Below are 26,770 nucleotides of genomic sequence, written 5' to 3' on the forward strand. Positions count from 1 at the left end.
CAAGCAGAGAAGTTATATACAAAATCTAATATGACTGGTACTTGATATTCATTTTTTTAAATATTTTTGTTTACAAATAGTTATGTTATTATGTTGAGAGTAGAGGGGATATAGAGGTCTTATAGTGAGGCCTTTTTATGTTGGTACATAGAAACGAAATTGTGTTATGCATGAAAAAAATGAATACATCTTTCCAATTTATAAAGCTATTTTCACCTTACTATTTCCATTGTTTATTAGATACTGAAGACACCTGAACTAAAACATATTATCCTTTGGTTAATGGATATCCTACAAAATAACTCAAGAGGTGACTGTTGTGGAATTATATTTCAGTCTCGTTTGATTGAGAAGAGATTTGGTCTTTTCTTTTGAGTATTTTCATTTTCAGAGGGTTTGATTCACACTCCAGACCAGTTGGTGGTAGTGTAGCGCCACTTTGTTGTTTGCAAGCTGCTGGCCTGAACTTCAGTGAAGAAGCAGCACCAGCAGTAGTGGAGAATCATGGCAGAATCCTCAGAAACCAAAGTGCAGCTGGTTTACAAACTCATCCGAGCTTTTCCAGACTTTCCGAAGAAAGGCATCCTGTTCAGGTGAGCGACTCATCCCTGATCCACATTCGCGCCGTGTGTCACCGTCCTGTCCGCGGCTGCAGCTGCTGTGAAGCTCCCCGCCTCCCTCGCTCTCAGCCGGTGTAGGAGCTGCACATGTAGGTCAGCTGATCTGCAAGAGAAAAGCCCACTGTGTAGTATTAAAGAAAGAAAGTGCTATGATATGAATTTGTTTGCACAAGGTCCACTATGTAGACAGTTTTAAGTGCCTTTATCCTCGATTTCTCAGAGAACAATTCATGGATCTTGATTACAAAAACAATTCAGGCATGTTTAGTGGATTCGGTTTGTGCAAGTTGGTTCAGATCCGTCAACCATCAAGCTCAGATGCTTAACACTGTTCAATATTCTTATAAGCTGACTTTTCGTAATTATTTACACTTTACTTTTCTGCAGAGATGTGTGAATGTGGCGACTCCGCTAAAGTTTACAGTTTTTTAAGAGTTTAACAGGAGTCAAGAATCAAACTCCACAGTCCAGCCCAGGGGTCGGTAACCTTTACTATCAGAAGAGCCATTTTGGCCCCTCTTCTACCAAATAAAATTTGTCTGGAACCACAAAACATATTTGATAGCACAGCTTACAAAGTTATTTTTATACTTTAACTCAAGTGTTGTTCCAGTTCTCACTTAAAATGAACGACTTCAAAGTTCAGTTCATGCAGATGAAAATAAACTAGTTCACGTTCATGGTATATATTTTACCATTTTTAACTAAGTTCACGTTTCCAAAAATTTAACTAATTCACGTTCATTTGTTCCAGTTGTACTGAGTACAAATTGCTGACTGGGGTCATTTTCATGATGTTTAAATGCAGCCTCAGAAACAATGCAATCAACAACACTAAGTTACTGCATTTACTGATCAGGTCCTGATGACTAGTGATGAGTTTTTATTAGTTCAAGTGAGAGCCAGGTGGAGGAGGACACAGAAACTACAGCTCGGTACAAACCAACTGCAGTTTCTACTCTGGGCAGCTGTGACCAGAGAAACTCTGTGTTTTGACTGTTTCCAATGTTCTTCTACAAAGTCACTGCTTCACGTGAACGAGCTCTGGTCTCACCCCGTGTGTCGCTTTGAGCCTCTGGGCCTGTTTGTGTACGCGCTGACTGGGAGCAAACACACACACACACACACACACACACACACACACACACACACACACACACACTGTCTATCGCTCCTGGTATTTCACATGATGGCCTGATACAATGATGATTTTAAAAATGGAAGTGAGTGACGTTCACTTTCGCTGGAGTGAACGTCACTGACCTTCACGGTCATCATATGATAACTGATTCGTTCAGTTTATTGTTCATGAAAAATATAATTGTTCATGCACAACACTGTACATGGAGCCACTGCAGAGGGGCTGAAGAGCTGCATGTGGCTCCAGAGTCGCGGGTTGCCGACGCCTGGTCATCCACTTCAGCAGGTTTTAGAGAAGTCTGACATTTTGCAGAGCTGCACATAGGCTACACTACACTGCTTTGTTATGGAAAGATGACTCCCTCAGCTTTGTGTCAATATATGTTAAATAATAGTGGTGCTCATCTGCTCCATCTCCACTGATATTGTAAATGAAACACGATGACATCATTGTATGTTTGTAATGACTGTAGTTGTGCTACTGGAAGAATACGTTCATGTTCACAAACAACTCCCCAAGAAATGCATTACATTGATATCTATTTGATATGACTGGATGCTGATGTATGTTGTGTGTGTCCTGCAGAGACATCTGTCCCCTTCTGAAGGATCCAGCTGCTCTGACAGCAGTGACCGACCTGTTTGAAGAACACGTGAGGAACAATTACAAACGGGTTGATTTAATCGTAGGTAAGAAAACAAAGCAGTACCTCTTTTAATTAATTTAATATCATTGTACTTAATTTATACTGTTAAGTAGTTAGTAAAATAGCAAATACAAGCTTGCAGAATGGTAACAGCCCCTTAAAAAAGTATCTATCAACACTCCTTGAGAATGTAGTTCTGTTAATTACCCATATAAACCAAGTTGCTTGCACAACAGGTCAGCTTTCTTCTAATAATAGGCTTAGGCAAACTTACTTATTTTACTTAGTAAAAACTGTATAATTTCACTCAGAAAAACGCAGTGATACTGTCAAATGATCACTGTTTACATGACATGTTTGACTGTGGCTCTACGATTTGAGGCTGGGGTAGTACAGTTTTATACAACGACCCCTCTCAGGCCTGGCCTCTGCCCTAGTCTCTTATCTGGGGAGAAGAAGCACTACTGCCCTGCCCTTTACTGTTCTCCCTTGGTAATAGAAACTTTAGTTTGTGCTGCGCCTGCTAAAGAAGATAATGAATGTTTGCATCTCAATGGGCTTAACTAAATATGTATGCATTTGACATACTATAAACTCAGCCTCATCTCATGTGGCTAGTGGATACTTTTTGTAAGATATCTTGTTATACCAAGTGCACAATGTATGCCACTTATCAGTCAATCAATTATAGGTTATTTGTACAGCCCATATTCACAAATCACAATTTGTCTTACAGGGCTTAACAAGGTGTGACATCTTCTGCCCTTAACCCTCAACAAGAGTCCAAAAAAATAACGTAGAAACCTCAGAGAGAGCCAAATATGAGGGATCCCTCTCCCAGGACTGACCAAAGTGCAATAGATATCACGATCAGATGCCGCCATAATTCACAATGCATCATCATGATCGCCACTCGATCGTGGTCCACCTCCACTATCCACAATTTATATGCCAGCACGATAAATTGGCTCATACTCTACATTTAGAGACTTTTGGGACAACAGGTAGGCCTGAATTATGGGAGCGCAAGGCAGATGGGTCCACCGCCCCATAGGTGGAGACACATTTTCATATTTATTACCTTCAGTAAGGAGAATATGTTTGTTTGTTTGTCATGTCTCTTAGTATGCAGAATTAAGCAAATGTCTTGGACAGATTGCCACAAAACATTGGTTGAAAAAATGTGATATGGGATATGAAAGAAAATAAGTTTGGGTGCAGATGCAGATAAGGGGGCCGATGTAGGATTTTTAGTTTTTTGATCTTGATGGAAGAAAATCTGGCCTGTTTAGGGGACTGATATTAGTTTTTGAAATGTTGTGCAGTTAGTGAATCTTACTGTGGTTTCATAAAGAAACTGTTGGGCCATGGCAGTAGCTTTGTTTGAGAGCAGGATTATGCAAAACACTATGCAACTGATATTTTCGAAGGACCCATAAAATATTTGGGTGGATCCAAGTTTTTTTTTTTAACTTTCTCCCAGTGTGTTTTTCAACATTTTTGTTGACCTTTCAGAGAGCAATTTCATGGGTCTTGACTTGTCAGATAATCAGGGTTCCCACGGTACCTGGAAACCATGGACAACATGGAATTTATTTTTTCATTTTCCAGGTTTGGAAAAGTAATGGAAACTGAGCAAAAGTGAACACTTACATGGAAATTGAAACAGTTATCCTGGAAAATTGTATTGGATGATGTGTAAAATAGTAATAAAATGAAACTATTGAGCACAGAATTAAGATAAGTTTATAAAAACCCTTTACATGTGAACAGCTCTTACTGTAGATAGAAATGGATGATCCCATGTTGTAGAACATGCTCTTGGCATCCTATCTGGTGTATTGGATGTTGGAATTTGATGAGGCAACCTGGTGATATGGACTTTAAAATTATAGTTTCGGATTGGTGGACTTCGGGAATAATAACCGAGAAACATTACTCGCGATCTCAATAGAAGGGTCAAATACATGCATTTCCCAGCCAACACGGGAGCCCTAACCCTAACCCTATCTACAGTGAAACTTCTTATGCAAGTTTATCCTCAAATGTAAGAAGCTGTGTTTCAACTGTGTGATAAACCTGGGTTTATCAACGTTAGTTAGTAACCTGTGCAATCTTGCTAGCTAGCAAGCTGCAACTTGCTAGCTTCAGCTTACACTAGAATTGTTGACGTAATTTTTACCTTGCTTTTAAAATACTAGAAATATGTTTGATCCCCATATGTATTTCACTCACTGACTTTTCCTAAAACTGTGTTATTCACCACATTTAGGGGAGTTTGTTTTGAATTTGGATTCATTAATGATGGTTAGCAAGCACATGCAGTGCAATTTTGCTAGCCAACATTCAGCTTGCTAACTAACTAGCTAGTGTTGGCTAGCTTGCGTTGCTAGCTAACTACCAATACATTTTCACATTAGGCTGTGACATTACTTCTATACTAGTTGACATGACCAGTCTAGTCTTGATCAATTTTGTAACATTCATTCTTATATCTAGTTTTAGCTATTTTGTGATTTTTCGTTTTTTCTTTAAAAAAATGATACTACTAAATAGGAACATTTGGGGTGAGACATTTTTGAGGTTGCTGTACTGAGGAACCACAGGGGAACCAGCCTTATAATTTTCCTTTTAGGTTCATTAGTTTGATTTACAAAAGCTTTTACAGAGTAAGGGTAGGCATACTACCTCTTCTACGTAAGACTCATACTCTCAAATGTGTGATGCATTACAGGAGTGAGTGACAATGACACGCTGTAGATTCAGGATGAGGAAGAGAAGAGGGGAGAAGATGAAAGAGGAGGATACAAGAGTAGAGGATGACAGAGGAAACGGGAGAAGAGTGGAGAGGAGTTGAGAAGAGTAGGAAGAGAAGACAGGAGCGGATACGAGAGGGGAGGTGTGGAGAGAAGAGGACAGGATAAGATAGGAGAGGAGTGGAAGAGAGAACAAATATCAATCCCAGTGCTCATGTGTCTCAAAGTTCCCGTTCAATAAATTGTTGTTCATCTACAGATTGTTGCATTATTTCATGCATTGATATATCAATAAGACATAATCTCTAAGCATTTACAATGTAGACTTGACTGGCACATCTTTTAAATCAAGTTAGTAGTCAGGTGTCCTAGGGGGTTGTGTTTGTGAGGGGAGGGGGGCGCGGAAAGCTTCAGGGGCCTATAGATCATTACTTAATATGGTACCTGGAAAATCAGGACGTAGCACGGAATTTTTTTTCAAGGCAAGCGTGGGAACCCTGAGATATCATTATAAAGAATAGCACTTGTCACTGGATCTAGGATTGAGCTACACCATTGCAATACTAAAGGAAATATATCAGTGAATGATTGGTTTGAGGAAATGGCGAAAATCTCCACCTGTGAAAGACTGTTACAACCTAGCCCTTCCTTTTGATTTGAGGTATGAGTTAACCCTACATCTACATGCATACATAGGTATTGTATGTGTGTTTATATTTTAATTTATTCATTTAACCCTCGGTTTCTGCTGTAGAGCCTCAGTCCTTGTTCTCTCAGCTCTAAATCAATAAAAAGAAAATTATAAAAGGTTACAATACCGCTATTCCAAAAAGTGTCATACTGACAAAGCAAATTTGTGAAGTTTATGTTACTGAAAGGTGTCTGTATATTTATTATGTATACTACTTAACTGTATCTTCTCCAGATGTGTCTTTCTAATGGACCTTTGTCTGGTGCCACCTTTCTTTTTGTTGTCTGTGTGTGTGTGTGCAGGTTTAGATGCACGTGGTTTCCTGTTTGGGCCACTGCTCGCCCAGCGGCTGGGTGTTGGCTTCGTCCCGATCAGAAAGACAGGCAAACTGCCCGGAGTCACTTCATCTGTGGCGTATGATTTGGAGTATGGCAAGGTAAAGAACACAACACACATGCTAAGCATTTAAACAAACATAAATATTTGCAACACTTGCTGTACCAGTTTCAAAGTGAAGTGGGTCGGCCGAAATTACTAGTTCTTTTGGCAAGTTCTTTTGGCAAGTTCTTTTCAATATGCTCTATCCTCACAGTGTGTTCTCCAGAGCCTCAGGATTAAGTAGAGCCTCCTTTTGCTGTGGAAACCTAAGTTCTGACTATTGTTTTTATTGGAATCTTTGCCCATCTTCTTGTTTGAAAGCTTCTGTTTCATGGCTGTAACTGCTTTCTTCAAATCCCACTGAAGATTTTTTTTATGGGCTTTAAATCCAGAGATAGTGGACCCCTCTAGGAAGTTCCTGATATGATTCCTTAAACATGCTATGGCTCACTTAAAAGTGCTTAGGATCATCTACTTCCTGGAGAATACAGTGATAACCAATGAGTATCACATAACATTCCTCTGTAAAATGGCTTGATATGACCATGATGCCAGTGAATGTTTTACACCTACACCTGGTTTTCTTTATGTTTTCCTGATGAGATGGCTAATTTTGGGCATTATCACATAGCCAGGCAGGTTTGTTTTAAACTTCAGTAAAATCCTTCCAATGGTGTTTCCAAGACAGATCAAGGTCTTGGAAATCTTCATATAACATTTGTTTTTTGAGATGATTAGAAAATATCTTCGCTGAGCTTTTGTGAAAGCTCCTGAGTCTTTACCATGGCTGCAACACAACACCCACATCTCTGGGTGAACCACTTCTTAATCCAACATAAGTTGAAGCAGGTTTTAAAATGAGCAATATTATAAAGAGGTTGAATAACTCACATGGCAGTTTTAACAGTAATGTATTTCTTAAGGTTGAAGGCAATCGATTGATCGATCGATCGATCAATCAATCAATCGATCGAATCTTATTTGTATAGCCCATATTCACAAATCACAATTTGTCTCAAACCTTGAGCATTCCTCCTACTGGAGCCATGGAGGAGAAATGTGGTGTAAATGAGAAAGGACACCTGAAGGCAGAAAATCTGGCATCAAGCATTAAATTAACAACTGTTTCATCACTATGTCCTAAAACCACTCAGCATTGTTCAGTCTCTTTCCAGTCAGCGGTCATGTACATTGTTAGGGCAAGTAATTCTCTGTATATTTCTTCTTTCATTGTTGCCTCAGTCTGTGCTGTTGAATCGTTCCTTCAGTGTGTTGCTGCTTCCCCACATTTTTCTTAAAGTTGAACTTGTGTTCCTCCAGGCAGAGGCAGAGGTTCAGGTGGATGCAGTGGCTCCAGGACAGAAGGTTCTGCTCATTGATGACCTTCTAGCAACTGGAGGTATTCTCTGATTATATCTGCTCTGACACTACGTACAATCTGAATATGAATATTTCTATAAATTAAACACAAAACTGTGAGAATGGATGAACATTGGCCTGAAATTATCTGGAGGGACTGTATGTTAAATTCTGGTACCATAGACATCTTCTGAAACTTTTTCTGTCAGCCCCCTAGTAAAATATCTACAAACTGTCCAAAAAAGTAGGCGTGTTGATTGATTTCTACCACGCAAAAGCTGCAAAACGGAAAAAAAGAATATAAATATCACAGGATGAAAAGGAGGAGCTATACATTTGTACACTGACAAAGACGTCAACTTGGAAAGACGAGTGAGAAGGGCCGACACCTCTGTCATTGTGGGCTACACAAAAGCACAGGGCTTTCCACAGCAAAATTAATATGTAAGGTTCTGAAAATGTTTCTGTTGTGGGTAACACGTTTTACCAGGGGCAGATCTCTGCTCTGCAGGAGAGAGTTGAAGAAATGGAAGATTTCAGCTGCAGGTAGATTCTCCAGAGAGCAGCCACAATGAGGTTGAGTGAGCTGGAGTTTATCAAGGAGAAGAAGAAGCTTGTATTTAGGGTCAATGCAGTTTAACATCTGTATTTTCAGATATAGAGTGATTCCTTCGACATTGATGTCATTAATAAAAGGACACCTTGACTTTTGCATGATTTATCCGACATCCAGTTCATAGTCATTTCCTGATTCGTCTTTCTTATGACAAAGGTATCAACCATCTGTAAATTAAACGTAAAATAATAATGTATTCAATTACATCTTTTGCGATTTCGTGAAAACAACCTCAGAGAGATTAAATCATTGGCACAGAGATGGGAATTTTTCACGAGCAATGGGAAGTAGCTAAAATAGTATTGCTAAAGACCCTGGTATAATGGACAAATTTAACACATTCGTAACTCTTTGCTTCAGAGAGTTATTAATGGCAACCAATTTATTGAGCCCTTAGTCCGATGATCCCACTTTACTTTAAGAAATCACCTGAGAGACGCCTACAAGCAGAGAAGTACATATCGTGTATTTAATAATGCGGTTGCATTTACCCAGTTCAGTCTGGGTAAAAGCAGTGTGAAATAAAGTTCAATCTACCGAGCAGCAGTAGGAACTCTAATGTGTGGATTACAGTTGTGTGGGGTTGGACCTCCAAGAATTGAATCATGCTGAAGATGACACCAGAATGTTTCCCCCCCCACTTTCAGCCTGACCAGAATGTTTTAGGATCATGGAAGAACATTGGCTGAGTGATGTCAAGTCATTTAAAAAGCTGTTTGTTTTTATTTCTGTGTGTGTGTCGCAGGGACAATGTATGCAGCCATTCAGCTGATGAGGAAGCAGGAGGCTGAAATTGTGGGCTGCATGGTGGTCATCGAGCTCAAAGAGCTCAACGGCATTGACAAGCTCAAACCCCACAGTGTGTTCTCCGTGGTTCAGTACTGAGGACACTTCAGCCGCCGCACTGGAAACAGGAAAGACACAGTTTTACAACCAGTAGGTGACTGTGTCTGCTCTAGTAAAACCAGAAACAGCAACTGCACTTCCGCTCAATTTTTTTAGAGTTTTAACTTCAACCATATTTGGTTTTCTATTTTCGTCAGAGATATATCATGCATGCTTTGGGGATGACAAAGGTGACAAGGAGACAAATTGGTTTCCATGGTTCCTTCAGGTGTCTTGGAATGTCTTCAATTTTTCGGTTCCCCTCTGGGATCATGCCCTGTTCCCCCGTGTGCCAAAACTGGAAGAAGCAGTTATAGATGGAGGGAGGGACTGATAGAAAGGTATACCATTTACTGTGGCATATTAAATGACCACAGGTTAACGCTTGTGGATAATTTAAAGACTTAAAAGTCTCTACATCTTAATGTTTGTGCAACGAGCGTGTATTTGCTGGACATGAGTTCAGCACTGACAATTATTCCAGTATATTGAATTATTTTATCAAAGAAAAATGGCCCATTTCAATTCAGGTAAAAGCTAAAGGAAAGTTGAGGGCAAATAAAAATATCTCAGATTGTTGATCAGGATGCTCTATTTAAATCCATCGTGTGCTGATAGTTGACCTATGACCACCATTCTCTCTTCTGTTGCACCTTTCATGTGTTCAGCTTTGTCCTTTTCTCTTTGCATCACCAATGGATTTATTCCGTGACAGAATAAAATTAATAATGAAAAGCAAAGGAGTTGTATTGCTTACCCTGCATGTGCAAAGGTGAATGCAGTATTATGCTGACATGAAAATGTCATTCCTGCCATACGATCATAAATTATTTAGAATCAAAACAAGTTTTGGCTTATGACTGTAGTATTATTGGATGTAGAGATGGCCGTTAAAATTTGTTTGTGAACTGAATGGTGTCATTTTCTGACTTCATTGTGACTTCTTCGTGACAACACTTGTACATATGATGGGGATACATTTTCTGATCAATACCAGCTTTCTCTTTTTTGCTTTATTAGATTAGATTTATTAGAAACATGTTTTTGGACCAGATTGTTTTTGACCATGATATTTAATAATATTCCCACCAAGTTTGGTGGCAATTCATCCATGTGTGTTGTTACACGTGCAAACCTTTAGTAGACCATGCCCATTGTGTTAAGCATGACCTTAAGCGGAAAAGACATTTATCATACAAATTATATATAAAAATCAAGTTCGGCTCATGAGGAGTCTTATTTTCCTACTTTTGATCCGAGCAAAATATCCAATAAAACGAAGAACAAATTAATTACTTGTTTTAAAATTTTGGTTTTCCATTCACGTACATTTTCGACAAGGGACAATTTGGGGTTCAGTATCTTGCCCAAGGACATTTCAGAATGCAGATGGGGAAGACTGATCAAACTGCCGAGCTTTAATATGGTACCTGGAAAATCAGGAGGTAGCACGGAATTTTTTTTCGAGGCAAGCGTGGGAACCCTGAGATATCATTATAAAGAATAGCACTTGTCACTGGATCTAGGATTGAGCTACACCATTGCAATACTAAAGGAAATATATCAGTGAATGATTGGTTTGAGGAAATGGCGAAAATCTCCACCTGTGAAAGACTGTTACAACCTAGCCCTTCCTTTCGATTTGAGGTATGAGTTAACCCTACATCTACATGCATACATAGGTATTGTGTGTGTTTATATTTTAATTTATTCATTTAACCCTCGGTTTCTGCTGTAGAGCCTCAGTCCTTGTTCTCTCAGCTCTAAATCAATAAAAAGAAAATTATAAAAGGTTACAATACCGCTATTCCAAAAAGTGTCATACCGACAAAGCAAATTTGTGAAGTTTATGTTACTGAAAGGTGTCTGTATATTTATTATGTATACTACTTAACTGTATCTTCTCCAGATGTGTCTTCTAATGGACCTTTGTCTGGTGCCACCTTTCGTTTTGTTGTCTGCTCTAGCCTCCTGGACTATTGTTACATAATCATGTCTGTTCATTAGACCCTATTTGAAACAGCTTTCTGTTATAAATGTTGAGCTCTGATGACATCACTCACATTATTGGTCATTTTCTCAGATATAACAGAGCTTCTTCTGATGCCTCCATTCTTACCATCTGCACGACAATGCTCATCACTTGGTGAATGGAAACTGTTGACCTCATTTCAAAGTTCTCATGAATGGTTGCTGATTGTATTGATATTGGCACCTACTGCATGTGTGATTACAACAGTTAAAATTCGAATGTCAGTGAAATATTTCCTTTTTGATGTAGTAGCACCATTCAGATATCTCAGAAGTAGGCCATGGAAAACCCAGATAAAAAGCCTTCAACGCACGCTGTAGCTGTTTAATCTTTGCACAGTACTAGGTGGGTCTTTATTTACACGTTTCAAACTCCATCTTAAACCTCAGAAGACTTGTTTTTATTCCTGGTGAGAAGGGTAACAAAACAACTGTCCAGGCCACAGCAGCAGGTTAGCATTGGGCCAGTCAAATTATCTGCTGCTCTTAATTGGTCACATTTGTCACTTCCTATTGAATGCTGGCTTTGGTTTTCCAGTGATGTGATGGTGTCAACAGTTTTGATGGGATTCTATAAAGTTAAAATTTACCATCACCCATGTAAACGTACCTGAACTTTTAACAGAAATTAACCAGATGATGTAAATTTGACTTTGTTTTACAGACCGTTCTATTTAATTAATTGCGTTCATGAAAAATTATTGAAGACAGTACAGCTTTGACAAATTGTATTGTTTAAACATTATCAAACAGCAATTTAAAAATGTAAACACTCTGGTTTATTTTAGAAAACTGATTCCAACAAAGAATGGGCACAGATCAGTGGGCATTGATATAACACTTTCATCAAGAAAAAAAACCTAAACAAAAAAACACAAGGGTGGTTAAAACGACCTGTTTACAACACAGGAGCATATAGGGAATACAAAGACCACGTCAGGCCTTCCAGTGTGGCTCCAGGAAATTGGGGAAGCACTGGGGTCTTCTGGGACAGACCCTGGAGGTACCATCATAGAGTATTCTGACTGTTTTTATACCAACAGCATAAAACAGGATTCAGCACAAAACATACTGTGCTAAACATGTTAATCACAGACCTGTAATGCTTGATGGAAAATACCCTATGGCACATGAAATTGTTTGCTTGCAACACCTGAATCGGAAGTCTATCAGAGTCTCTCCTCCTCACTCAGTCGTCTGCTCAGTTGGTCCAGAACCACGCTTATCTCCATGCTCTTGTTCAACTTCAGGTAGAAGTCCTTCCTGATTGGATGGATAGTCAGCCAATCAGCAGCAACTTCTGCCAGCAGACGAATATGCTTCTCCATTTCACCTGTTAGAGAGGAGCAGCAGCAGCCAATCAGATAATTTTTTCAACAATTAATTTCCAACAACATTTGTATGAGCTACAGCTAAATCTCATATCCAACTCTACTGTTACCTCCTTTGTTTGAACCCACCTGTGCTGAGAGCTGACCTGTAGCTGGCCACCATCCTGTTACATGCCACTTCCATTATTAAAGCCGGTTTCTTCTCTGCAACGAAAACTGTCCGCAGAATCCTTGCCAGCTCCCTAAGCCGTGAAATCATCACCAGACGCTCCTCCTGAGAAGGGTTTCGGGTCATGGTCGCTTGGAGTTTCTGGGACTCCTTTGCTCGAATCTAAAAAGCACCCAAAAATAATTCAGACAAAGCAACAGTATGACAAACCACAATAAAGATTTCTGATATGTGGCCAAGGCTGATTCAACCATTCTAATAATACCCCTACAGCACAGCCAATTCCATCCCAGTAGTAATAAATAAAAACCTGATCCCCATGACAACTGGTCTACTCTTCCACCTACCCTGTCCAGCAGGGACTGAGACACTCCTTTCAGGGCAGTTGGGACCTTTGCTGCAGATGGAGCTTGAGTATGGGGGGCTGCTGGGTTTTGTGAAAGAGTGGGCTCTTTACTCTCTGCAGCTTTATCTTCGGTCTTTAGCGAGAGAGAGACCAGAGCCTTCTCCATCTAAACACAGGACAAGATAAGTTATTTTCTCCACCACTCAAAGAACCATAATAGGAAAAATAACAACTGTTGTCATATGTCAACTTAAAGTAGACAATACCTTGGGTGTGATGAGTGAGCGGGCCTTGTCCAGCACCTCCTGAGCTGTGGCTAGTTTCTCGGTATGAGGAGGCTGAGGCAGAGCGCTTGTTTGGATGGCTGGGACAGTGTCCACATTAAAGCGTGGGTGCCACCGGGTCAGTTTGTCTTCTGGGACAGACACTGGAGGTACCATCGAAGACAGGAACTCCTGCACACATCACAACATTTCCCCATGTGTCAGTGAGGACGGCCAACTTAGCCCTTACAACACAATTTTTACAACAAGACTTTGAGGAGCCTGAATGAAAGCTGTACTGGAGAAGCTGCTGACCTTGTGGTGCTGTTTGACAATGTCCACCAGATTCCAGTGGAAAGTGCGTCTTCTCTCCAGGAGACGAGAGGCTGACAGGACAGGACGCTCTCTATTTTGATCTGAGAAAGACACACGCACAAATATATCAAAATTAACACGAGGGCAGTGGACACAATAAAGTTCACTAATGAAAAGGACCTGCATTTAAATATGAGCTATAACTTCAAATAAATGAAAAAAGTGAACATAATATTGAGCAGGAGAAAGACTGAAAGCTGTGTCTAACCAGAGAGAACGACAGGCTCCACAGTGAGCTGGTAGCTGCTCTTCTTAATGCTGCTGTTGAAGGTTGGGATGTTCTTCTCTTGTCTGAATGTGTAGACTTCAGGAACGACCATCTTTATCTGACCAACGTGGCTCTCGTCAAACCTCCTAAAGAAGAAAGACAGAAGGCAAACATCAGTTTCTGAGTTTAAACAGCAGTATTGCGGCGTGTGTGGCATGGCAACTGCATGGAAGACACTTAAGTGGAAAGACTTAATTTCCGATGTCAGCAGATTGTTTTATCAAGTTCTCAAAAATGGCTGAACAATGTAGTTTTTCTTCCCTGACAATTTCTAATTGCTCCAAAATCTCAGACATTTCCTTTGACAGACAACAGGACACAGAAACATCAGTGAAGTCAACGGGTTTTTCAGGTGAAGACCCCACCTCGGCAACAAAAGCTGTTGTTCCTTCGTAAATGTACATAGATTGTAAAATATCCCATTAAAAAATCCAAACCTCCTTTTTATTTGCATCATGTGAGTTGTGACTAAGTTCAATGATTTTAAGTTAACAGAAACACTCATTAAGTACAACAAGACCATTTCTTTATCCTCCACGTACTTGTGCATCATATCCTGAACTCCTTGTTTGACCTTCGCAAAGGTTGCCGTCTCACAGCGGTTGTGCAGCATGGCAACCACTGTGTCCATACTCCTGAACATCTCAGCCAGCACCTTGTATTGGTATGGCAGGGTGAGGCCTGGGGGGGCTGCCTCGGCAAGGGTGTGGTACCGCTGGAACGCTGGCTGCTCAGCTCTGGAGGACGAGAGGCAAAAACACTTTGGTCTCGGATCTCGATTTAGACATTAGAACGCAATATTAGAGAAGATGTAATGTGTCATCTGCACAATGAAAATTGGCCTTGTTTGAATGCTTTATCTTGCATGGTTGTATATGTGCTCACCTGTCCTGGGTTACTGTCTCCCTCTGCTTGCTCTCCTCTGCCTCTCTCTCCCCCTTTCTTCTCTGAGCTTTAACTGCAAGCGGTTTGACTCGTGTAACATTGAGCTTAATGGCCTTTGCATCAGAGATGGCGGGTGTGGAGGTTTTGGGGTCAGTGGGTTTCGTACAGCTGGGCGCCGGACCAGAGGAAGAGGCAACTGAAGCCGTTATGGTTATTTTCTCTGCATGTTTCTTGATCTTCTGAATGCGAGACTTGAGGGCAGCAATGTCTTCTTTACACAGAGCCTGGCAGAAAGAGGGTATTGACATGCTGATGAATCTATGACTGCAGGATAATCATCTAGATAATCTTTCTATTGTTGTCAATCAATCCCTTGTACATAGCCAAACCTGGAAGAAATGGATCTAATGTTCAATGTCTAAACAAATGTTCAAAAACAATTAGTAAGATGTCAATGTAGCGGTTTAGACACATTGGGCTGATCGATAGTATGAAAAAAAACAGAGTAACAAGCAACATGTCATTTGAACATGTCGCTTAAAATAGATAAGCTTCAAAATGTGAGGCAGTTGACATATTCCCAGCCTTTTTGGTGCATTGATATCTTGCTGCAGTAGAAAGAGATTAAGCAACACATACGTGATCTGACGTCAGTAGCTGAGTATTTTTCTGTAATTTAAAAGGCTCAGTAACAAGACTGGTGCATTTCCGTTTCTTGGCCTGGGTTAATGCTCCTAAGCTACTTGGAATAAGATCCTCTGCACTTTCTCCTGTGTGACCGCACATATCTGACTGAGAGCCCCCAGAGAGCAGACTCTGTCCGTCTGAACCCCTAGTATAAAGTCTGCAGAAGGTTGGGAGGAGCTGATGTGAGAACAGAGCAGGAGATCCTCTGCAGGATTCACAACTGTTAACATGCTGCCACACCACCATTGACTGTTAGAGACAGCTGGCCATCTGCACGACTAATAGTGTGACAACGATAAGATGAACAGTTTGCAGGATATGCATTCCACATATAGACAGATGTTAATGGATTTAGATGGTAGACGCATGTAGGTGGATACATGACGTATGCTCAAAAGCACTCTGCCCAGTTCAAGCTCACTTGGCTTTAAAGAGGATTGGACACAGCACTCAGCTATACTTGTATTTTCCCCTGTCACCCGGCGAAAGTCTCTAATATAATGATATAGCATAACCACAAAATGGTGCAACAACACTGCTTGGCTCTCCTATAGTTCCACAACACACACTCATCAGTCCAAACAAACTTGATGTTACCTTGCTGGTCTGTTCCCCAGTGTTCCCACCACTGACTGTGTGGTTCTCAGCACTGTGTCCTGACACAGGGGCTGCTGGAGACGAGGGCAGTGGGGTCACCTCACTGGTCCGGGGCTGAGCTGCCGTCTTGAAATACACAACACACACAAAAGTATGTAGAGCCGTTTGACAGATCTTCATTTATGTAGACATTTAAATTATGAATAGTACAAATCATTGTATTGTACCTGTCCATAATGAATAAATCACTCACTGTGTAGGTTTGAAAACGAAGGTTTAGTAGGTGTACAGGTACCACGTAAAGACATCAAAACGTGTAACTTGTATCAACACTTTTAACCTTGAAATGCATTAGACATTACAGAGGGTGTGGGATAAGTGCTTTCTTTCTACTTCATATAAAGTACACATTCACACAAGTAGGTGAACTGTGTGCTTCGGCTGCCATCTTCGTGTTAATTCAACAATAAAGACTTCAAAGAAACAGCTACGTGGGCTCAGACAAGGAGGAGAGTCACAGGCTGAATTGGTTTTACCTGTGGTGAGTCTTGAGGCAGAACCAACTTCTTCCTGGCCGTCCTCTTCTTGGTTCTCTCCGGTGCCGCAGACTCTCGGGCGGCCTCTTCTTGTCGTTTCTTCTTGGCCGTGCTGTGATCGGCGGTTGCAGTAAACACCGCAGCCCCGAGGTCAAACTCGGCGTCGGCCGAGGTCCGCTTCGGTGTCCGGGGACTGGAGGGGGGTCGCGCAGCGGCGTTGCTGCCGGCAGACTCCTCATCGTTCGACCCCGCTACCTCTTCGATAAGTCGGACAAACTCTTCGTGGACAGAGGACGAACAGAGTACAGCTTCTTTATTTTCCACCGACTTTGTGCGTTTGCTGGTCACGCCGGTGTTCAGAGCACAGGAGCCGCGGCTGCGAGGCTTGGCTGCATTCACCGGGCAAGCGGTGCCGCTCTTTCTCTGGGAGAAGAAGTCCGTGACCCGGGCCTGAGACATGCTGCCGCCGCTACAGGAACAATAACACACTGTGGAACTCTGCTCTCAATCCAACCTGGAGGGATTTAAATACCGAGCATCAACAACAGCTCAACAAAACCGGATATAGCCACACTCCACCGGAAAGAGAAACGAAGTTTCGCGCGAAATCCTATAAGCCACGCCTTTTCCGGGACTCATGTGAGCAACAGGGTGGGAAGTGTTGATGAAAGGATCAGTTATTTGTAGCATGTTAAACATCAGTAAACATCTGTCCTTGTGTTGGTTTGATTAGTTCTCATTGATTGACCTCGAATAGTGATAAAGATGATATATAAAACATTTATAGATATATATTCAAAAGCACACTATATCAGGTCCACTGTGGTTAGAAAAGAACTACAGTAAGCTGCTGGACATTTCATAAATGTTAAGTGAACAATGAATGCATAGTACATGCATCATTCCCACAGTATACTATGCATACTAACAATATGACAGGCTGACATCCAAAGGTGAATGTGAGGCAGGATGGACAGTGTAATAAATTAGCTATCTGTTGTTGAAAGGGAATCGTCTGTTCATTGTACACTGGCTAGGATGATTCAGCAACTTTGTTTACATCAGGCTTGAAAATTAGGGTATTTGCTTATCTTAAACACTGGGTCACAGCCCCTTCATACCCTCTGTTACCAGTCATCATGTGATTATAGAGAGCCCTATACTCTAAACTGGTTATTTTGAAGAATCACAGAATATTATAGAGAGAGTTGACTAACTCTAGCAAAGCATGACATTGTTCTAAAGCTGGGGCGGTGAAAACACGAAGGAAGGACGACAGCCTGGGCCCTGAAAGCACATTAGAAACTCTTCAATTCCGCCTTTGTAACTGAGAATATATGATCAATTGTTGATATGACATTTCACTTTTCAATTTCACTCAAAATCTTACAGAGTATTTAATCAGCTTTTTTTAGGGTAATTTAAAACTCAGTACAGAAGGAACATATTAGCTGTGCTACAATTTAACATGACAATTCAAATTAATTCTATCCTAGTCCAACTGCTTTAGGTTGAAAGTGAATGGCCCAAAATTAACATGATTAATCCTTTTTGACGATCCTCACCTTACGTCACAGGTTATGATCAATGGTTAAGCTCAGGAATACTGCAGGTATCTCTCCAGGGACAACAAGCTGTCAACAAGCTATTATATTTTTTATATTCCTTTCATTGCAACACACTCAGTTTTCTACTGTTGTGTCCTTGCCTGCGCCTTATTGACACATGCCTGGATTGATGTCGGAAAATAATGTGTCCCATGACAAAGGATATGAGCAGATTATCATACATTATTGATACACCCAGCCAACATTAGTTTGATCGTAGTGAGATAGATTTACTGGGACACATAATAACAAGTTCCTCATTAACTTAGAAATATGCCCATTCTAATCAGTACTCAATGATAATCATCACTTCATCTAACTCCCTCAGGTTTCCTCCTGCTCTGGAAGATTAGTAGTCGGGGCAACAGTGTGTGTGAGAGTGTGAAAAGATTAAAATGTCTTCACCATTTTCTGATATGAAAGGCACATTTAAAATTTAAAAAAATGTGTTGACTCCCTCCTTTAACTTTCCAACCATCACCTCCATAAGCTCAGGCGCCAGAGTTTATTTGTCCACTAGGGGGCGTCACTGAAGCACATAATGCAATTTCTTTTGGTGCCAGGTAGTGTCGACTTACCGGGGTCCTAGACAACTTTCTAGTACCAATACTGACTGAAGGGTTCTTGTAACAGATGTCAGTCTTTAAACAATCAGAGATTATTTTAGATTTATACCAAAACCACAGCAGCAGTGAAGTATAGTTATATGTATGGCTGCAGTGAGCAGCTGACTGACTGACTGACTGACTGTGAGCAGCAGCAGGGAGGTGACTCTCCCCGAGCTGCTCGCTGGAGAATAGCTCCTCTATGAACGCCCTTCACACTCACTTGCCTGTGAATCACATTTTCCACCTACAACACACTGGGCCCCTGTAAGGGAACACACACACTGAAGTCTTCTCCCTCACATTTCCAGAGAGGAGCGGCTCGGTCAGTTCCGAGACACTCACCGCACCGACACAATGGAATAATGGAAACTTTGGTCCTCTGAAGTTTTTTTTTGTCTTTTTGACGAGACACCATGAGCGCACATCGACCTCATGGCATATTCATTCTTTTGTCACATTTAATCAACAAGCCTGAATGGAGCCGATTGACTCAGCTGACGTGATCGATGATAGATATTGATGTGTGCTTGATGCTCGTTGGAGATTATTAGTTCCACTGATATGGATCTCCAGGTGATTGTGTGGCTATTCTACTGCTTCCTGGTACCCATCGCGCTGTTAACAGGTAACTAACCAACCCTCTTTGATTCCTTGAAACTTAAAACTGTTGGTGCGAGCATGTGAGTCAACAAAGTTTCACTTTGGCCAACTCCCATCTACAATGAGGCGATGTGTGCACGTCGTGAACGCACTGGGTGGTAACTAGTGAAACAGCTGGAGGGAAAACTGTAAAAACAGCAGCTGCAGTGTTTCTCTGGTTTGTGTGGCTGATCTGATAGAGGCAGAGACAACGTGAGTGCAGATCCCACTCAGGACACCAGCACTTACAGACTGACATAAGCTGGTTTTGGTTTCACTAAAAATCTCAGTCCTGTTTGGAGAAGGTGTTGGTGTCCTGTTGTGAAACGCGACAGTGTCGGCGGGTTGGGGGAAAAAAATACATATAAAACCTCGGGGAGAGCATTGATCTGAGGTTGGAACATCAGCCGAATGAAGTGTTATTCGAAACTTAATCAACAGGTTTTAAGTCATTTTCCACCCCTTAGCTGAGGAGCAGAGACTCCTTAAACTGAATGATAGTTCAATGAGGGTTGTCGGGATTACTCGTGATAGCCTCGCCTAAAGTAACGCAAACAAGTTAATATGTTTCCACTCCAAGATTTGTTCAACGTTGATACAAACTGGTTTTCAGAATAAAGTGATCTGACACTGCGATTACTCTGAATATTAGACCGGCCAACTTGACACAACTTCATTCTTTATTTTTCCCTGGTTAATCACATAATTCATTAACAGTTAATAACAGGCACAGCTACACTCTTGATTGCCTGTTATTATTTGTATTTATTATTTCCAGCTTAATTTGTGCATTATACGATAATGACTGAATTCACAATGTTGAATCAATCATGCAGTCACACTGGGATGAGGTCCACGTTCTATGGAGGAAGGGCCAGAACATGTCTCTAAGGTTAATAAGTTACCTCGTGTCATGTTTGAGTTAGGGTGAATTCAGGTAATGTGGGATTTTTTATTTAGCAATTTTGACTACATATTATAACTTTTTTTAATCCTTAAAATACTTTTTAACCGCAACAGAAAAAAAGAATGGAGATATCGTACTCAGACACAGCACATCTTGTAGTGTTCACTGTCCCAAAAACGAGCTCTGTATTATACATTTTTAAAAATCAATATGAAAAAAATACTAAGAAAATGGATACGAAAATATGATTAATAAAAAATATAATTTCAATGTAAAAGTCTTGTAAAATTTGTTTTTCATAAAGAACACCAAAATAAATTCTATTAAAGGTGTATCCCATAAAAAAAACTAAAGAAATCTCAGAGATTACCCAAATTCACCCTATATTCTACAACTTCTTATCTATCAAGAAAAAACTTAGGAGTTATTTTGTTTCAATGCCACAGTCATATATTTGGGCAAGGTTATAGAAAAACTGGACTCCAAAAACTTAGCTAAAATTTATTCCTGATCCCTCTGAATTTTAGGATGTTCAGGGGGGTCAAACATTTAAACCATGTCAGTGGGTAGTAGCAAAAAAGGTCTATCAAGCAGTAAACAAAATAATCAAGTTAAATGTGGCAATGATCCACTCTATAGTTAACAAAGAAAGAAAATCACAATCTTTAGTGCCTCTGTGGGTTTTAGGTTGCAATGTATATATATATATATATATATATATATATATATATATATATATACAGTTGCAATCAGAAATAGTCAACCCCCTCACCTCAATAGACATTATAGTGATGTGGATGACAGATAATGACAATAAATGACAAAAAAAACTCATCAAACAACAAAAGATATTTAGTGATGCGTATTTTTGTATTTTGATAACAGAAGCTGACTTAACTTTGAAGTTCAAATGAAAAATGTAACTCTTTCAACACATGTGCATGTGCAGTATTATTCAACCCCCCAGCTTCAGTACTTTGTGGCGCATCCTCTAGCTTTTATAACTTCTAAAAAATGTTTTTGGTAAGTGCGGACAAGCTTCTTACACCTCTCGATTGTAATCTTTGCCCATTTTTCAAGTGCAAAAGCCTCTAGATCAGTGATGTTTGATGGCTTCCATGCTGCAACTGCCTTCTTTAAATCCCACCAAAGATATTTAATCAAATTTGAATCTGGTGACTGTGAATGCCACTCCAGTATGTTCCAGGATCTTTTTCTCAACCAAGCTTTGGTGGACTTGGAGGTTTTGCTTTGGATCATTGTCTTGCTGGAAAGTCCAATGATCACCAATGTTTAATTTGTCAACAGAAGGCATCACATTCCTCTTTAAAATGGCCTGGTATTTCTGTGAATCCATGATGCCATGTACACAATAAAGATTGCTAGTTCCTGCCGGTTTCAGTTCCAGTTTGGTTTCATCAGTCCATAGAACTGTCACCCAAAACTCAGTAGTCTTATCCAAATTCCTCCTGGCATATTCTAGTCTACTTTTGATGTTCCTTGTGGTCAAGAGCTGAGTGTGTATTGAAGCCGGCCATGAAGTCCTTTTTAATTCAGTGCACGTCTTATAGTTGCCACTGAAGCACTTGTACCAGCCTTCATCAGGTCATCCTGTAGGTGTCTTGCAGTCACACAGGGGTTTATCTGAGTTGTTCTGACTAAGTTGCTGAGGGTCCTTGATGAAATGTTGGGCTTTCTTCCACGGCCAGGCAGGTTTGAAGCTGCTCCATCAGTTTTAAACTTCCTTGTAATGTTCCCAATTGTGTCTCTTGGAATATAATTTTTTTGGGAACTCTTCTTCTACCCAAGGCCTTTCAGGTGTGATGAAATAATCTCCTCTCTCAGCTTTTGTGGAAGCTCCTTTGTCTTTCCCATGATTGCAACTCACCTGGAATACCTTCATGGGTGGGGTTTATATATGCATCACAGCTGAAGCAAATGAAGGATCAGTATAGAGTTCCCAAAGGCTTAATAATGTTTCAACTCAACTTTAGGACAAAAAAACTGTCAGACAGCTTTAAAAACAACAATATTATATAGGGGTTGAATAATTGTGATATGGCTATCTTAACAAAATATACTGCTACACACAAATACTACATCATGCATTTTCCATGTTGATTTTCTGTATCACTCAACTCATAAAGAAGTCATCCGAAGCAGATTCTTGCTCAAGGAGCAAGATTCTGTCAACTTTAATTGATAAATCCTTAAAATCTTTGGGGGGTTGAATATTTCTGATTGCAACTGTATATATATATATTTATAATTTTAAACCGATAATAAATCTATAAAATAATACTACATTATATGACACAGTTATGCAAAGTTTGAGTTGAGGTTTTTTTGAGCCCATAATTAATTTACAGAGAAAACTTGTAATTATAGGCCTATATTTGAATGGTAAATGGTAAATGGTTTTGTATTTATATAGCGCTTTTCTAGTCTTGATAACCACTCAAAGCTCTTTACAGTACAGTTTTACATTCACCCATTCACACACACATTCATACAGTGCATCTATTACAGCACTTTGTTGTTCTATGAGGGGCAATTCAGGGTTCAGCATCTTGCCCAAGGACACTTCGGCATGCAGATGGGGAAGACCTGCTGACCTTCAGGTTGGAGGACGACCGCTCTAGACCTCAGCCACAGCCGCCCACATGGGATTTGTTTTGTGTTGAACACTTTTTTCTTTATAACATCATTCATTTTAAATTACTGAACATATCACACCAACCTCTCAGATGCTATGGCTGGACCAGCTGCTTTTGGCAGAGTCTGATGTCAGATGGTATTTAGGATGCTACTTACAGCTGGTTTTGCAGGTTTAGGTCAGTCTTTAATGATTACTGTCTTGGCAAGAATCAATTTATCAAAGACCTGATAGTAGATTGTCTCAAACAGAGAAACACAGTTCAGTGCATGTCTTAGAATGGGGAAAAACTCAGGATGTACAGGCACCTTGTAGGTTTTGAGCAGAGGGAGGTGGTTGTCCGCAATTTTAAGCTTGTTTTTGCTTTATAGCTTAATGATTTCATGTTGTAGGTTGTCAGGCACATCAGCTGGTTCCGCATTAGCAGCTGAGAATTATGTTAATTTGCTTTTGTTTACTTTTCATGTCCTGAAACGTCTACCAGAGTGCCTGAAGGTGTTTTTCAAACAGTAATATCTGATGTCACAGCAGGCTTTTGTTCTGACAGAGTAAGAAATGTCCCTTCCCAGTTGCACCTTCCACAACATCAAATGATTTCAAATTTGAAAGCAGAGAGCTGAGATGCTGGTTGGGGCCTCAGGACTTGACATTCAGTTCTGAGAGGTACTTGGTAATATCCAGTATGGTTAAAAGCGTCACCTAAATTAAATATAATGTAATTGTAATGGAAAAAGTTCACTGATCAATGTCATACTACTGTGAAGAATATCTTACTACTGTTTTGAGGGTTTTCTGTGCACTTAGCTGATACAACATCAATGTCTTCCACCTCCTGTGTGGTGTATTTGAATCCTCTTTTTGTAACAGTGATGCCAGACGGCATAAATTCTCTCAAGTCAATCAATCACTCAAATTTTATTTGTATAGCCCATATATTCACAAATCACAATTCGTCTCATAGGGCTTTAACATGTTGTGACATCCTCTGTCTTTAACCCTCAGCAAGAGTAAGGAAAAACTACTAAAAACCCTTTTAACAGGGTAAAAATATGTAGAAACCTCAGAGAGCCACATGTGAGGGATCCCTCTCCCAGGACGGACAGAAGTGCAACAGATGTCAGGTGTAGGAAAACATCATCAAGATTAAAGTATTTAGCAGCATTGATGAGGGTAAACATTTTGAAGGATAACTTCAATACTATATGTCAAGCAGTCCTGCTGCAATCATAGTCCATGGTCAGCAGCCAGCAAGATCATGATCCACCATCCAGATCAGATGCCACTATAGTCCACAGTCATTGTCCATTGCCGCTTATTAGGATCCATCATCAGGCGCCGCCTCGGTCGTGGTCCACCACCATTATATGATGCCAGCCCGACACAGAATCCGCCATTACCACTGTGATGGCAATTTTACGTCGTCGTCAGGAATAAAGAGTGAATCAATCAAACAGTTTGTTTGTCTTTTATTACGAAGCTTCGGACACAAGTCAAACACAGAGCAAGGCTGTCTGCTTGAGTGCAAAGAGCCTCTCAGAACTCGCAGTTTAAGAAGCCCCTCTGAGTTCCTCAAAACAGTAGCAGGAACTTAAAAAAACACATGTACTGTACACATGGAGCAGGCAGATCATCTGATCAACACAATAATGGTATATAAAAAACAGAGGTTCAACCTTTAAGAAACAGCATTGAAACAGGAACTTTGTCTAGACACAGTCTGGCACAGTATCCAACAATAGATTTTTAGAGAAAGTTTCAGAACACACATACATTCAATGACTCATCTGAAACTAGTGGTGACAAACATTGTTTCAAACAATGTTTTAATGTTAGCCTGGTCACTGATGCAGATGTATCAGATTACAAATTATGATTAGGTAAATTTGTACCTGTGTTGTGTTTACAGCCACTACAGGAACAGTATAATTTTCTACTACACCACTACGATCAGCCCGCATGATATAGAATCCGCCATACTGGATCCACCATTGCAATCTCTGATGCGCGATCCACAAATCGTAATCCATGGTGCTGCCACAGCGGGCCCGGATCTGCGGGACAAGTATGATTAAACGACAAGTATAACTGGGTGTCATCCGCATAGCAGTGGAAATTTACATAGTTACACATTGGGCCGAGCACGGAGCCCTGTGGAACACCATGGTTAACCTTGGTGTGCACAGATGACTAATCATTAATTTGCACGAATTGGGAGTGATCAGAAAAATAAGAATTAAACCAGTTTAGGGCGGTTCCATTAATGTTAATTAACTGTTTAAGTCTTTGTAATAAAATTTGATTGTGTCAAATGCTGCACTGAGATCTAACAGAACGAGGACAGACACAATTCCCTGATCTGAAGCTATTAGAAGGTCATTAGTGACTTTTGCTAAGGCTGTCTCTGTGGCGTGATTGGCTCTGAACCCAGACTGAAAGTCTTCATATATATTATTTTCCTGGAGAAACTCACACAGCTGATTGGCTACAACTTTTTCTAAGATTTTAGACATGAAGGGGAGATTAGATATTGGTCTGTAATTGGCTAAAACCTCTGGGTCTAGGATAAGTAATTTTGTCGGAATCAGATCTAAGATACAGGTTGTTGATTATTTTGGTAAACTGATCACGGGTGATCAGAGAGAAACGGTCTAAATAATGGGTAGGATTCTCAGCCGTTTCTGAGATTTCTGTTGTTGGTAGGGTATTAGTGCCAATTGAGGGCAGGAGATGGTTGATTTTATTTCTAATAGTTAGAGATTTATCATTGAAAAAGGTCATAAAGATATTGCTATGAAGGGATCGAGGAATACTGGATTCGGTGGAGGTGTGCCTCTCAGTCAGCCTGGTGAAAGTGGTGGGAAGTGAAACCAACCAGCTGCTGTGTCAAATTTTGTAGATAATTAATTTGATATATTCTTTATATATATATACCCTATTTGTATACCGTCTATGGGGGAAAACATATTGGAAACACAAATGAAGTGGTGGGTTGTTTCTTTACACAGCTTGTTTCTAGCAGTTCTCATTAAAAAGCAATTGACACATCCAACAGTGACTTGGTGGAGATGGTGCTGAACACTTGTCACTCTCAGTAGCATTGTGTTTTTCAGTTTCCGATGTACTGAGGGGAATAACTGCTGTGTAGGCTATGATGAATCACTTCAAGAAATACTGTTGGTATCAAGAGAAATGCATCACTTAAAACGTAAACTTTTCTTCCAGTTGTTAGAAGCCATTTTTTAAATTAACAAATGGTTCTGCTACAAAATATTATTATGACTAACTTAATATGTCTACAGGATCCTGCAAAAATAATGACTTTATTTTGCAGTGATTTAAGTGGTCTCTAGCCAATTCTTTCATCCGATCCTCTGAGCTGCTCTGGAGCAGGAAGAGTGTGCAGCATAGGTTACACTGAGTAAAAATACTCCAATTTTGTTATACTGCAAAGCCTATGTTAAGCACGAGAGAGAGAGAGAGAGAGAGAGAGAGAGAGAGAGAGAGAGAGAGAGAGAGAGAGAGAGAGAGAGAGAGAGAGAGAGAGAGAGAGAACTTGTGACAGGCTGACACTAGCTAGAACTTGCAGTGGTCTGTCAACAGTTTATGAGTTTTAACTCAGTTAAGGAAGTGAAATATGTCAATTAATTATAATAAATTATTTCATATTGTTGTAGTAGTTTAAAGACTAAAAAAAATAATGCTTGTAAAGCTTTGCCTTTGAGACCATGGACGGGCATTAGATGGGACAAACTCTGTATTTTCTCTCTAAATAG

The 26,770-nt window shown here is 40.2% G+C and overlaps 3 protein-coding genes across 3 annotated transcripts in view; 2 read left to right on the forward strand and 1 right to left on the reverse strand.

The window, feature by feature from the left end:
* Positions 1 to 431: 431 nt before the first annotated feature.
* aprt (adenine phosphoribosyltransferase) lies at positions 432 to 11,150 on the forward strand. Its single transcript, XM_053435682.1, has 5 exons — positions 432 to 593; positions 2,347 to 2,450; positions 6,157 to 6,290; positions 7,553 to 7,631; positions 8,953 to 11,150. Exons 1-5 carry the CDS (start codon positions 505 to 507, stop codon positions 9,090 to 9,092), a joined length of 546 nt encoding a protein of 181 aa, XP_053291657.1. The 5' UTR covers positions 432 to 504; the 3' UTR covers positions 9,093 to 11,150.
* A 352-nt stretch (positions 11,151 to 11,502) lies between these two features.
* Positions 11,503 to 17,153, reverse strand: cdt1 (chromatin licensing and DNA replication factor 1). The gene is made up of 10 exons (XM_053435672.1): positions 16,581 to 17,153; positions 16,045 to 16,170; positions 14,761 to 15,044; positions 14,418 to 14,612; positions 13,816 to 13,961; positions 13,548 to 13,648; positions 13,236 to 13,424; positions 12,971 to 13,135; positions 12,584 to 12,785; positions 11,503 to 12,456 (listed from the first exon to the last, which is right to left on the reverse strand). Exons 1-10 carry the CDS (start codon positions 17,037 to 17,039, stop codon positions 12,293 to 12,295), a joined length of 2,031 nt encoding a protein of 676 aa, XP_053291647.1. The 5' UTR covers positions 17,040 to 17,153; the 3' UTR covers positions 11,503 to 12,292.
* A 1,848-nt stretch (positions 17,154 to 19,001) lies between these two features.
* Positions 19,002 to 26,770, forward strand: part of piezo1 (piezo-type mechanosensitive ion channel component 1) — an 89,652-nt gene continuing 81,883 nt past the window's right edge. The window contains exon 1 of the mRNA XM_053436164.1: positions 19,002 to 19,420. Within this exon, the coding sequence (XP_053292139.1) occupies positions 19,357 to 19,420 (64 nt within the window). The 5' untranslated portion in view covers positions 19,002 to 19,356. The remainder of the gene's footprint in view (positions 19,421 to 26,770) is intronic.

This window comes from Pleuronectes platessa, chromosome 12, assembly GCF_947347685.1.
Source record: "Pleuronectes platessa chromosome 12, fPlePla1.1, whole genome shotgun sequence".
NCBI lineage: Eukaryota > Metazoa > Chordata > Actinopteri > Pleuronectiformes > Pleuronectidae > Pleuronectes > Pleuronectes platessa.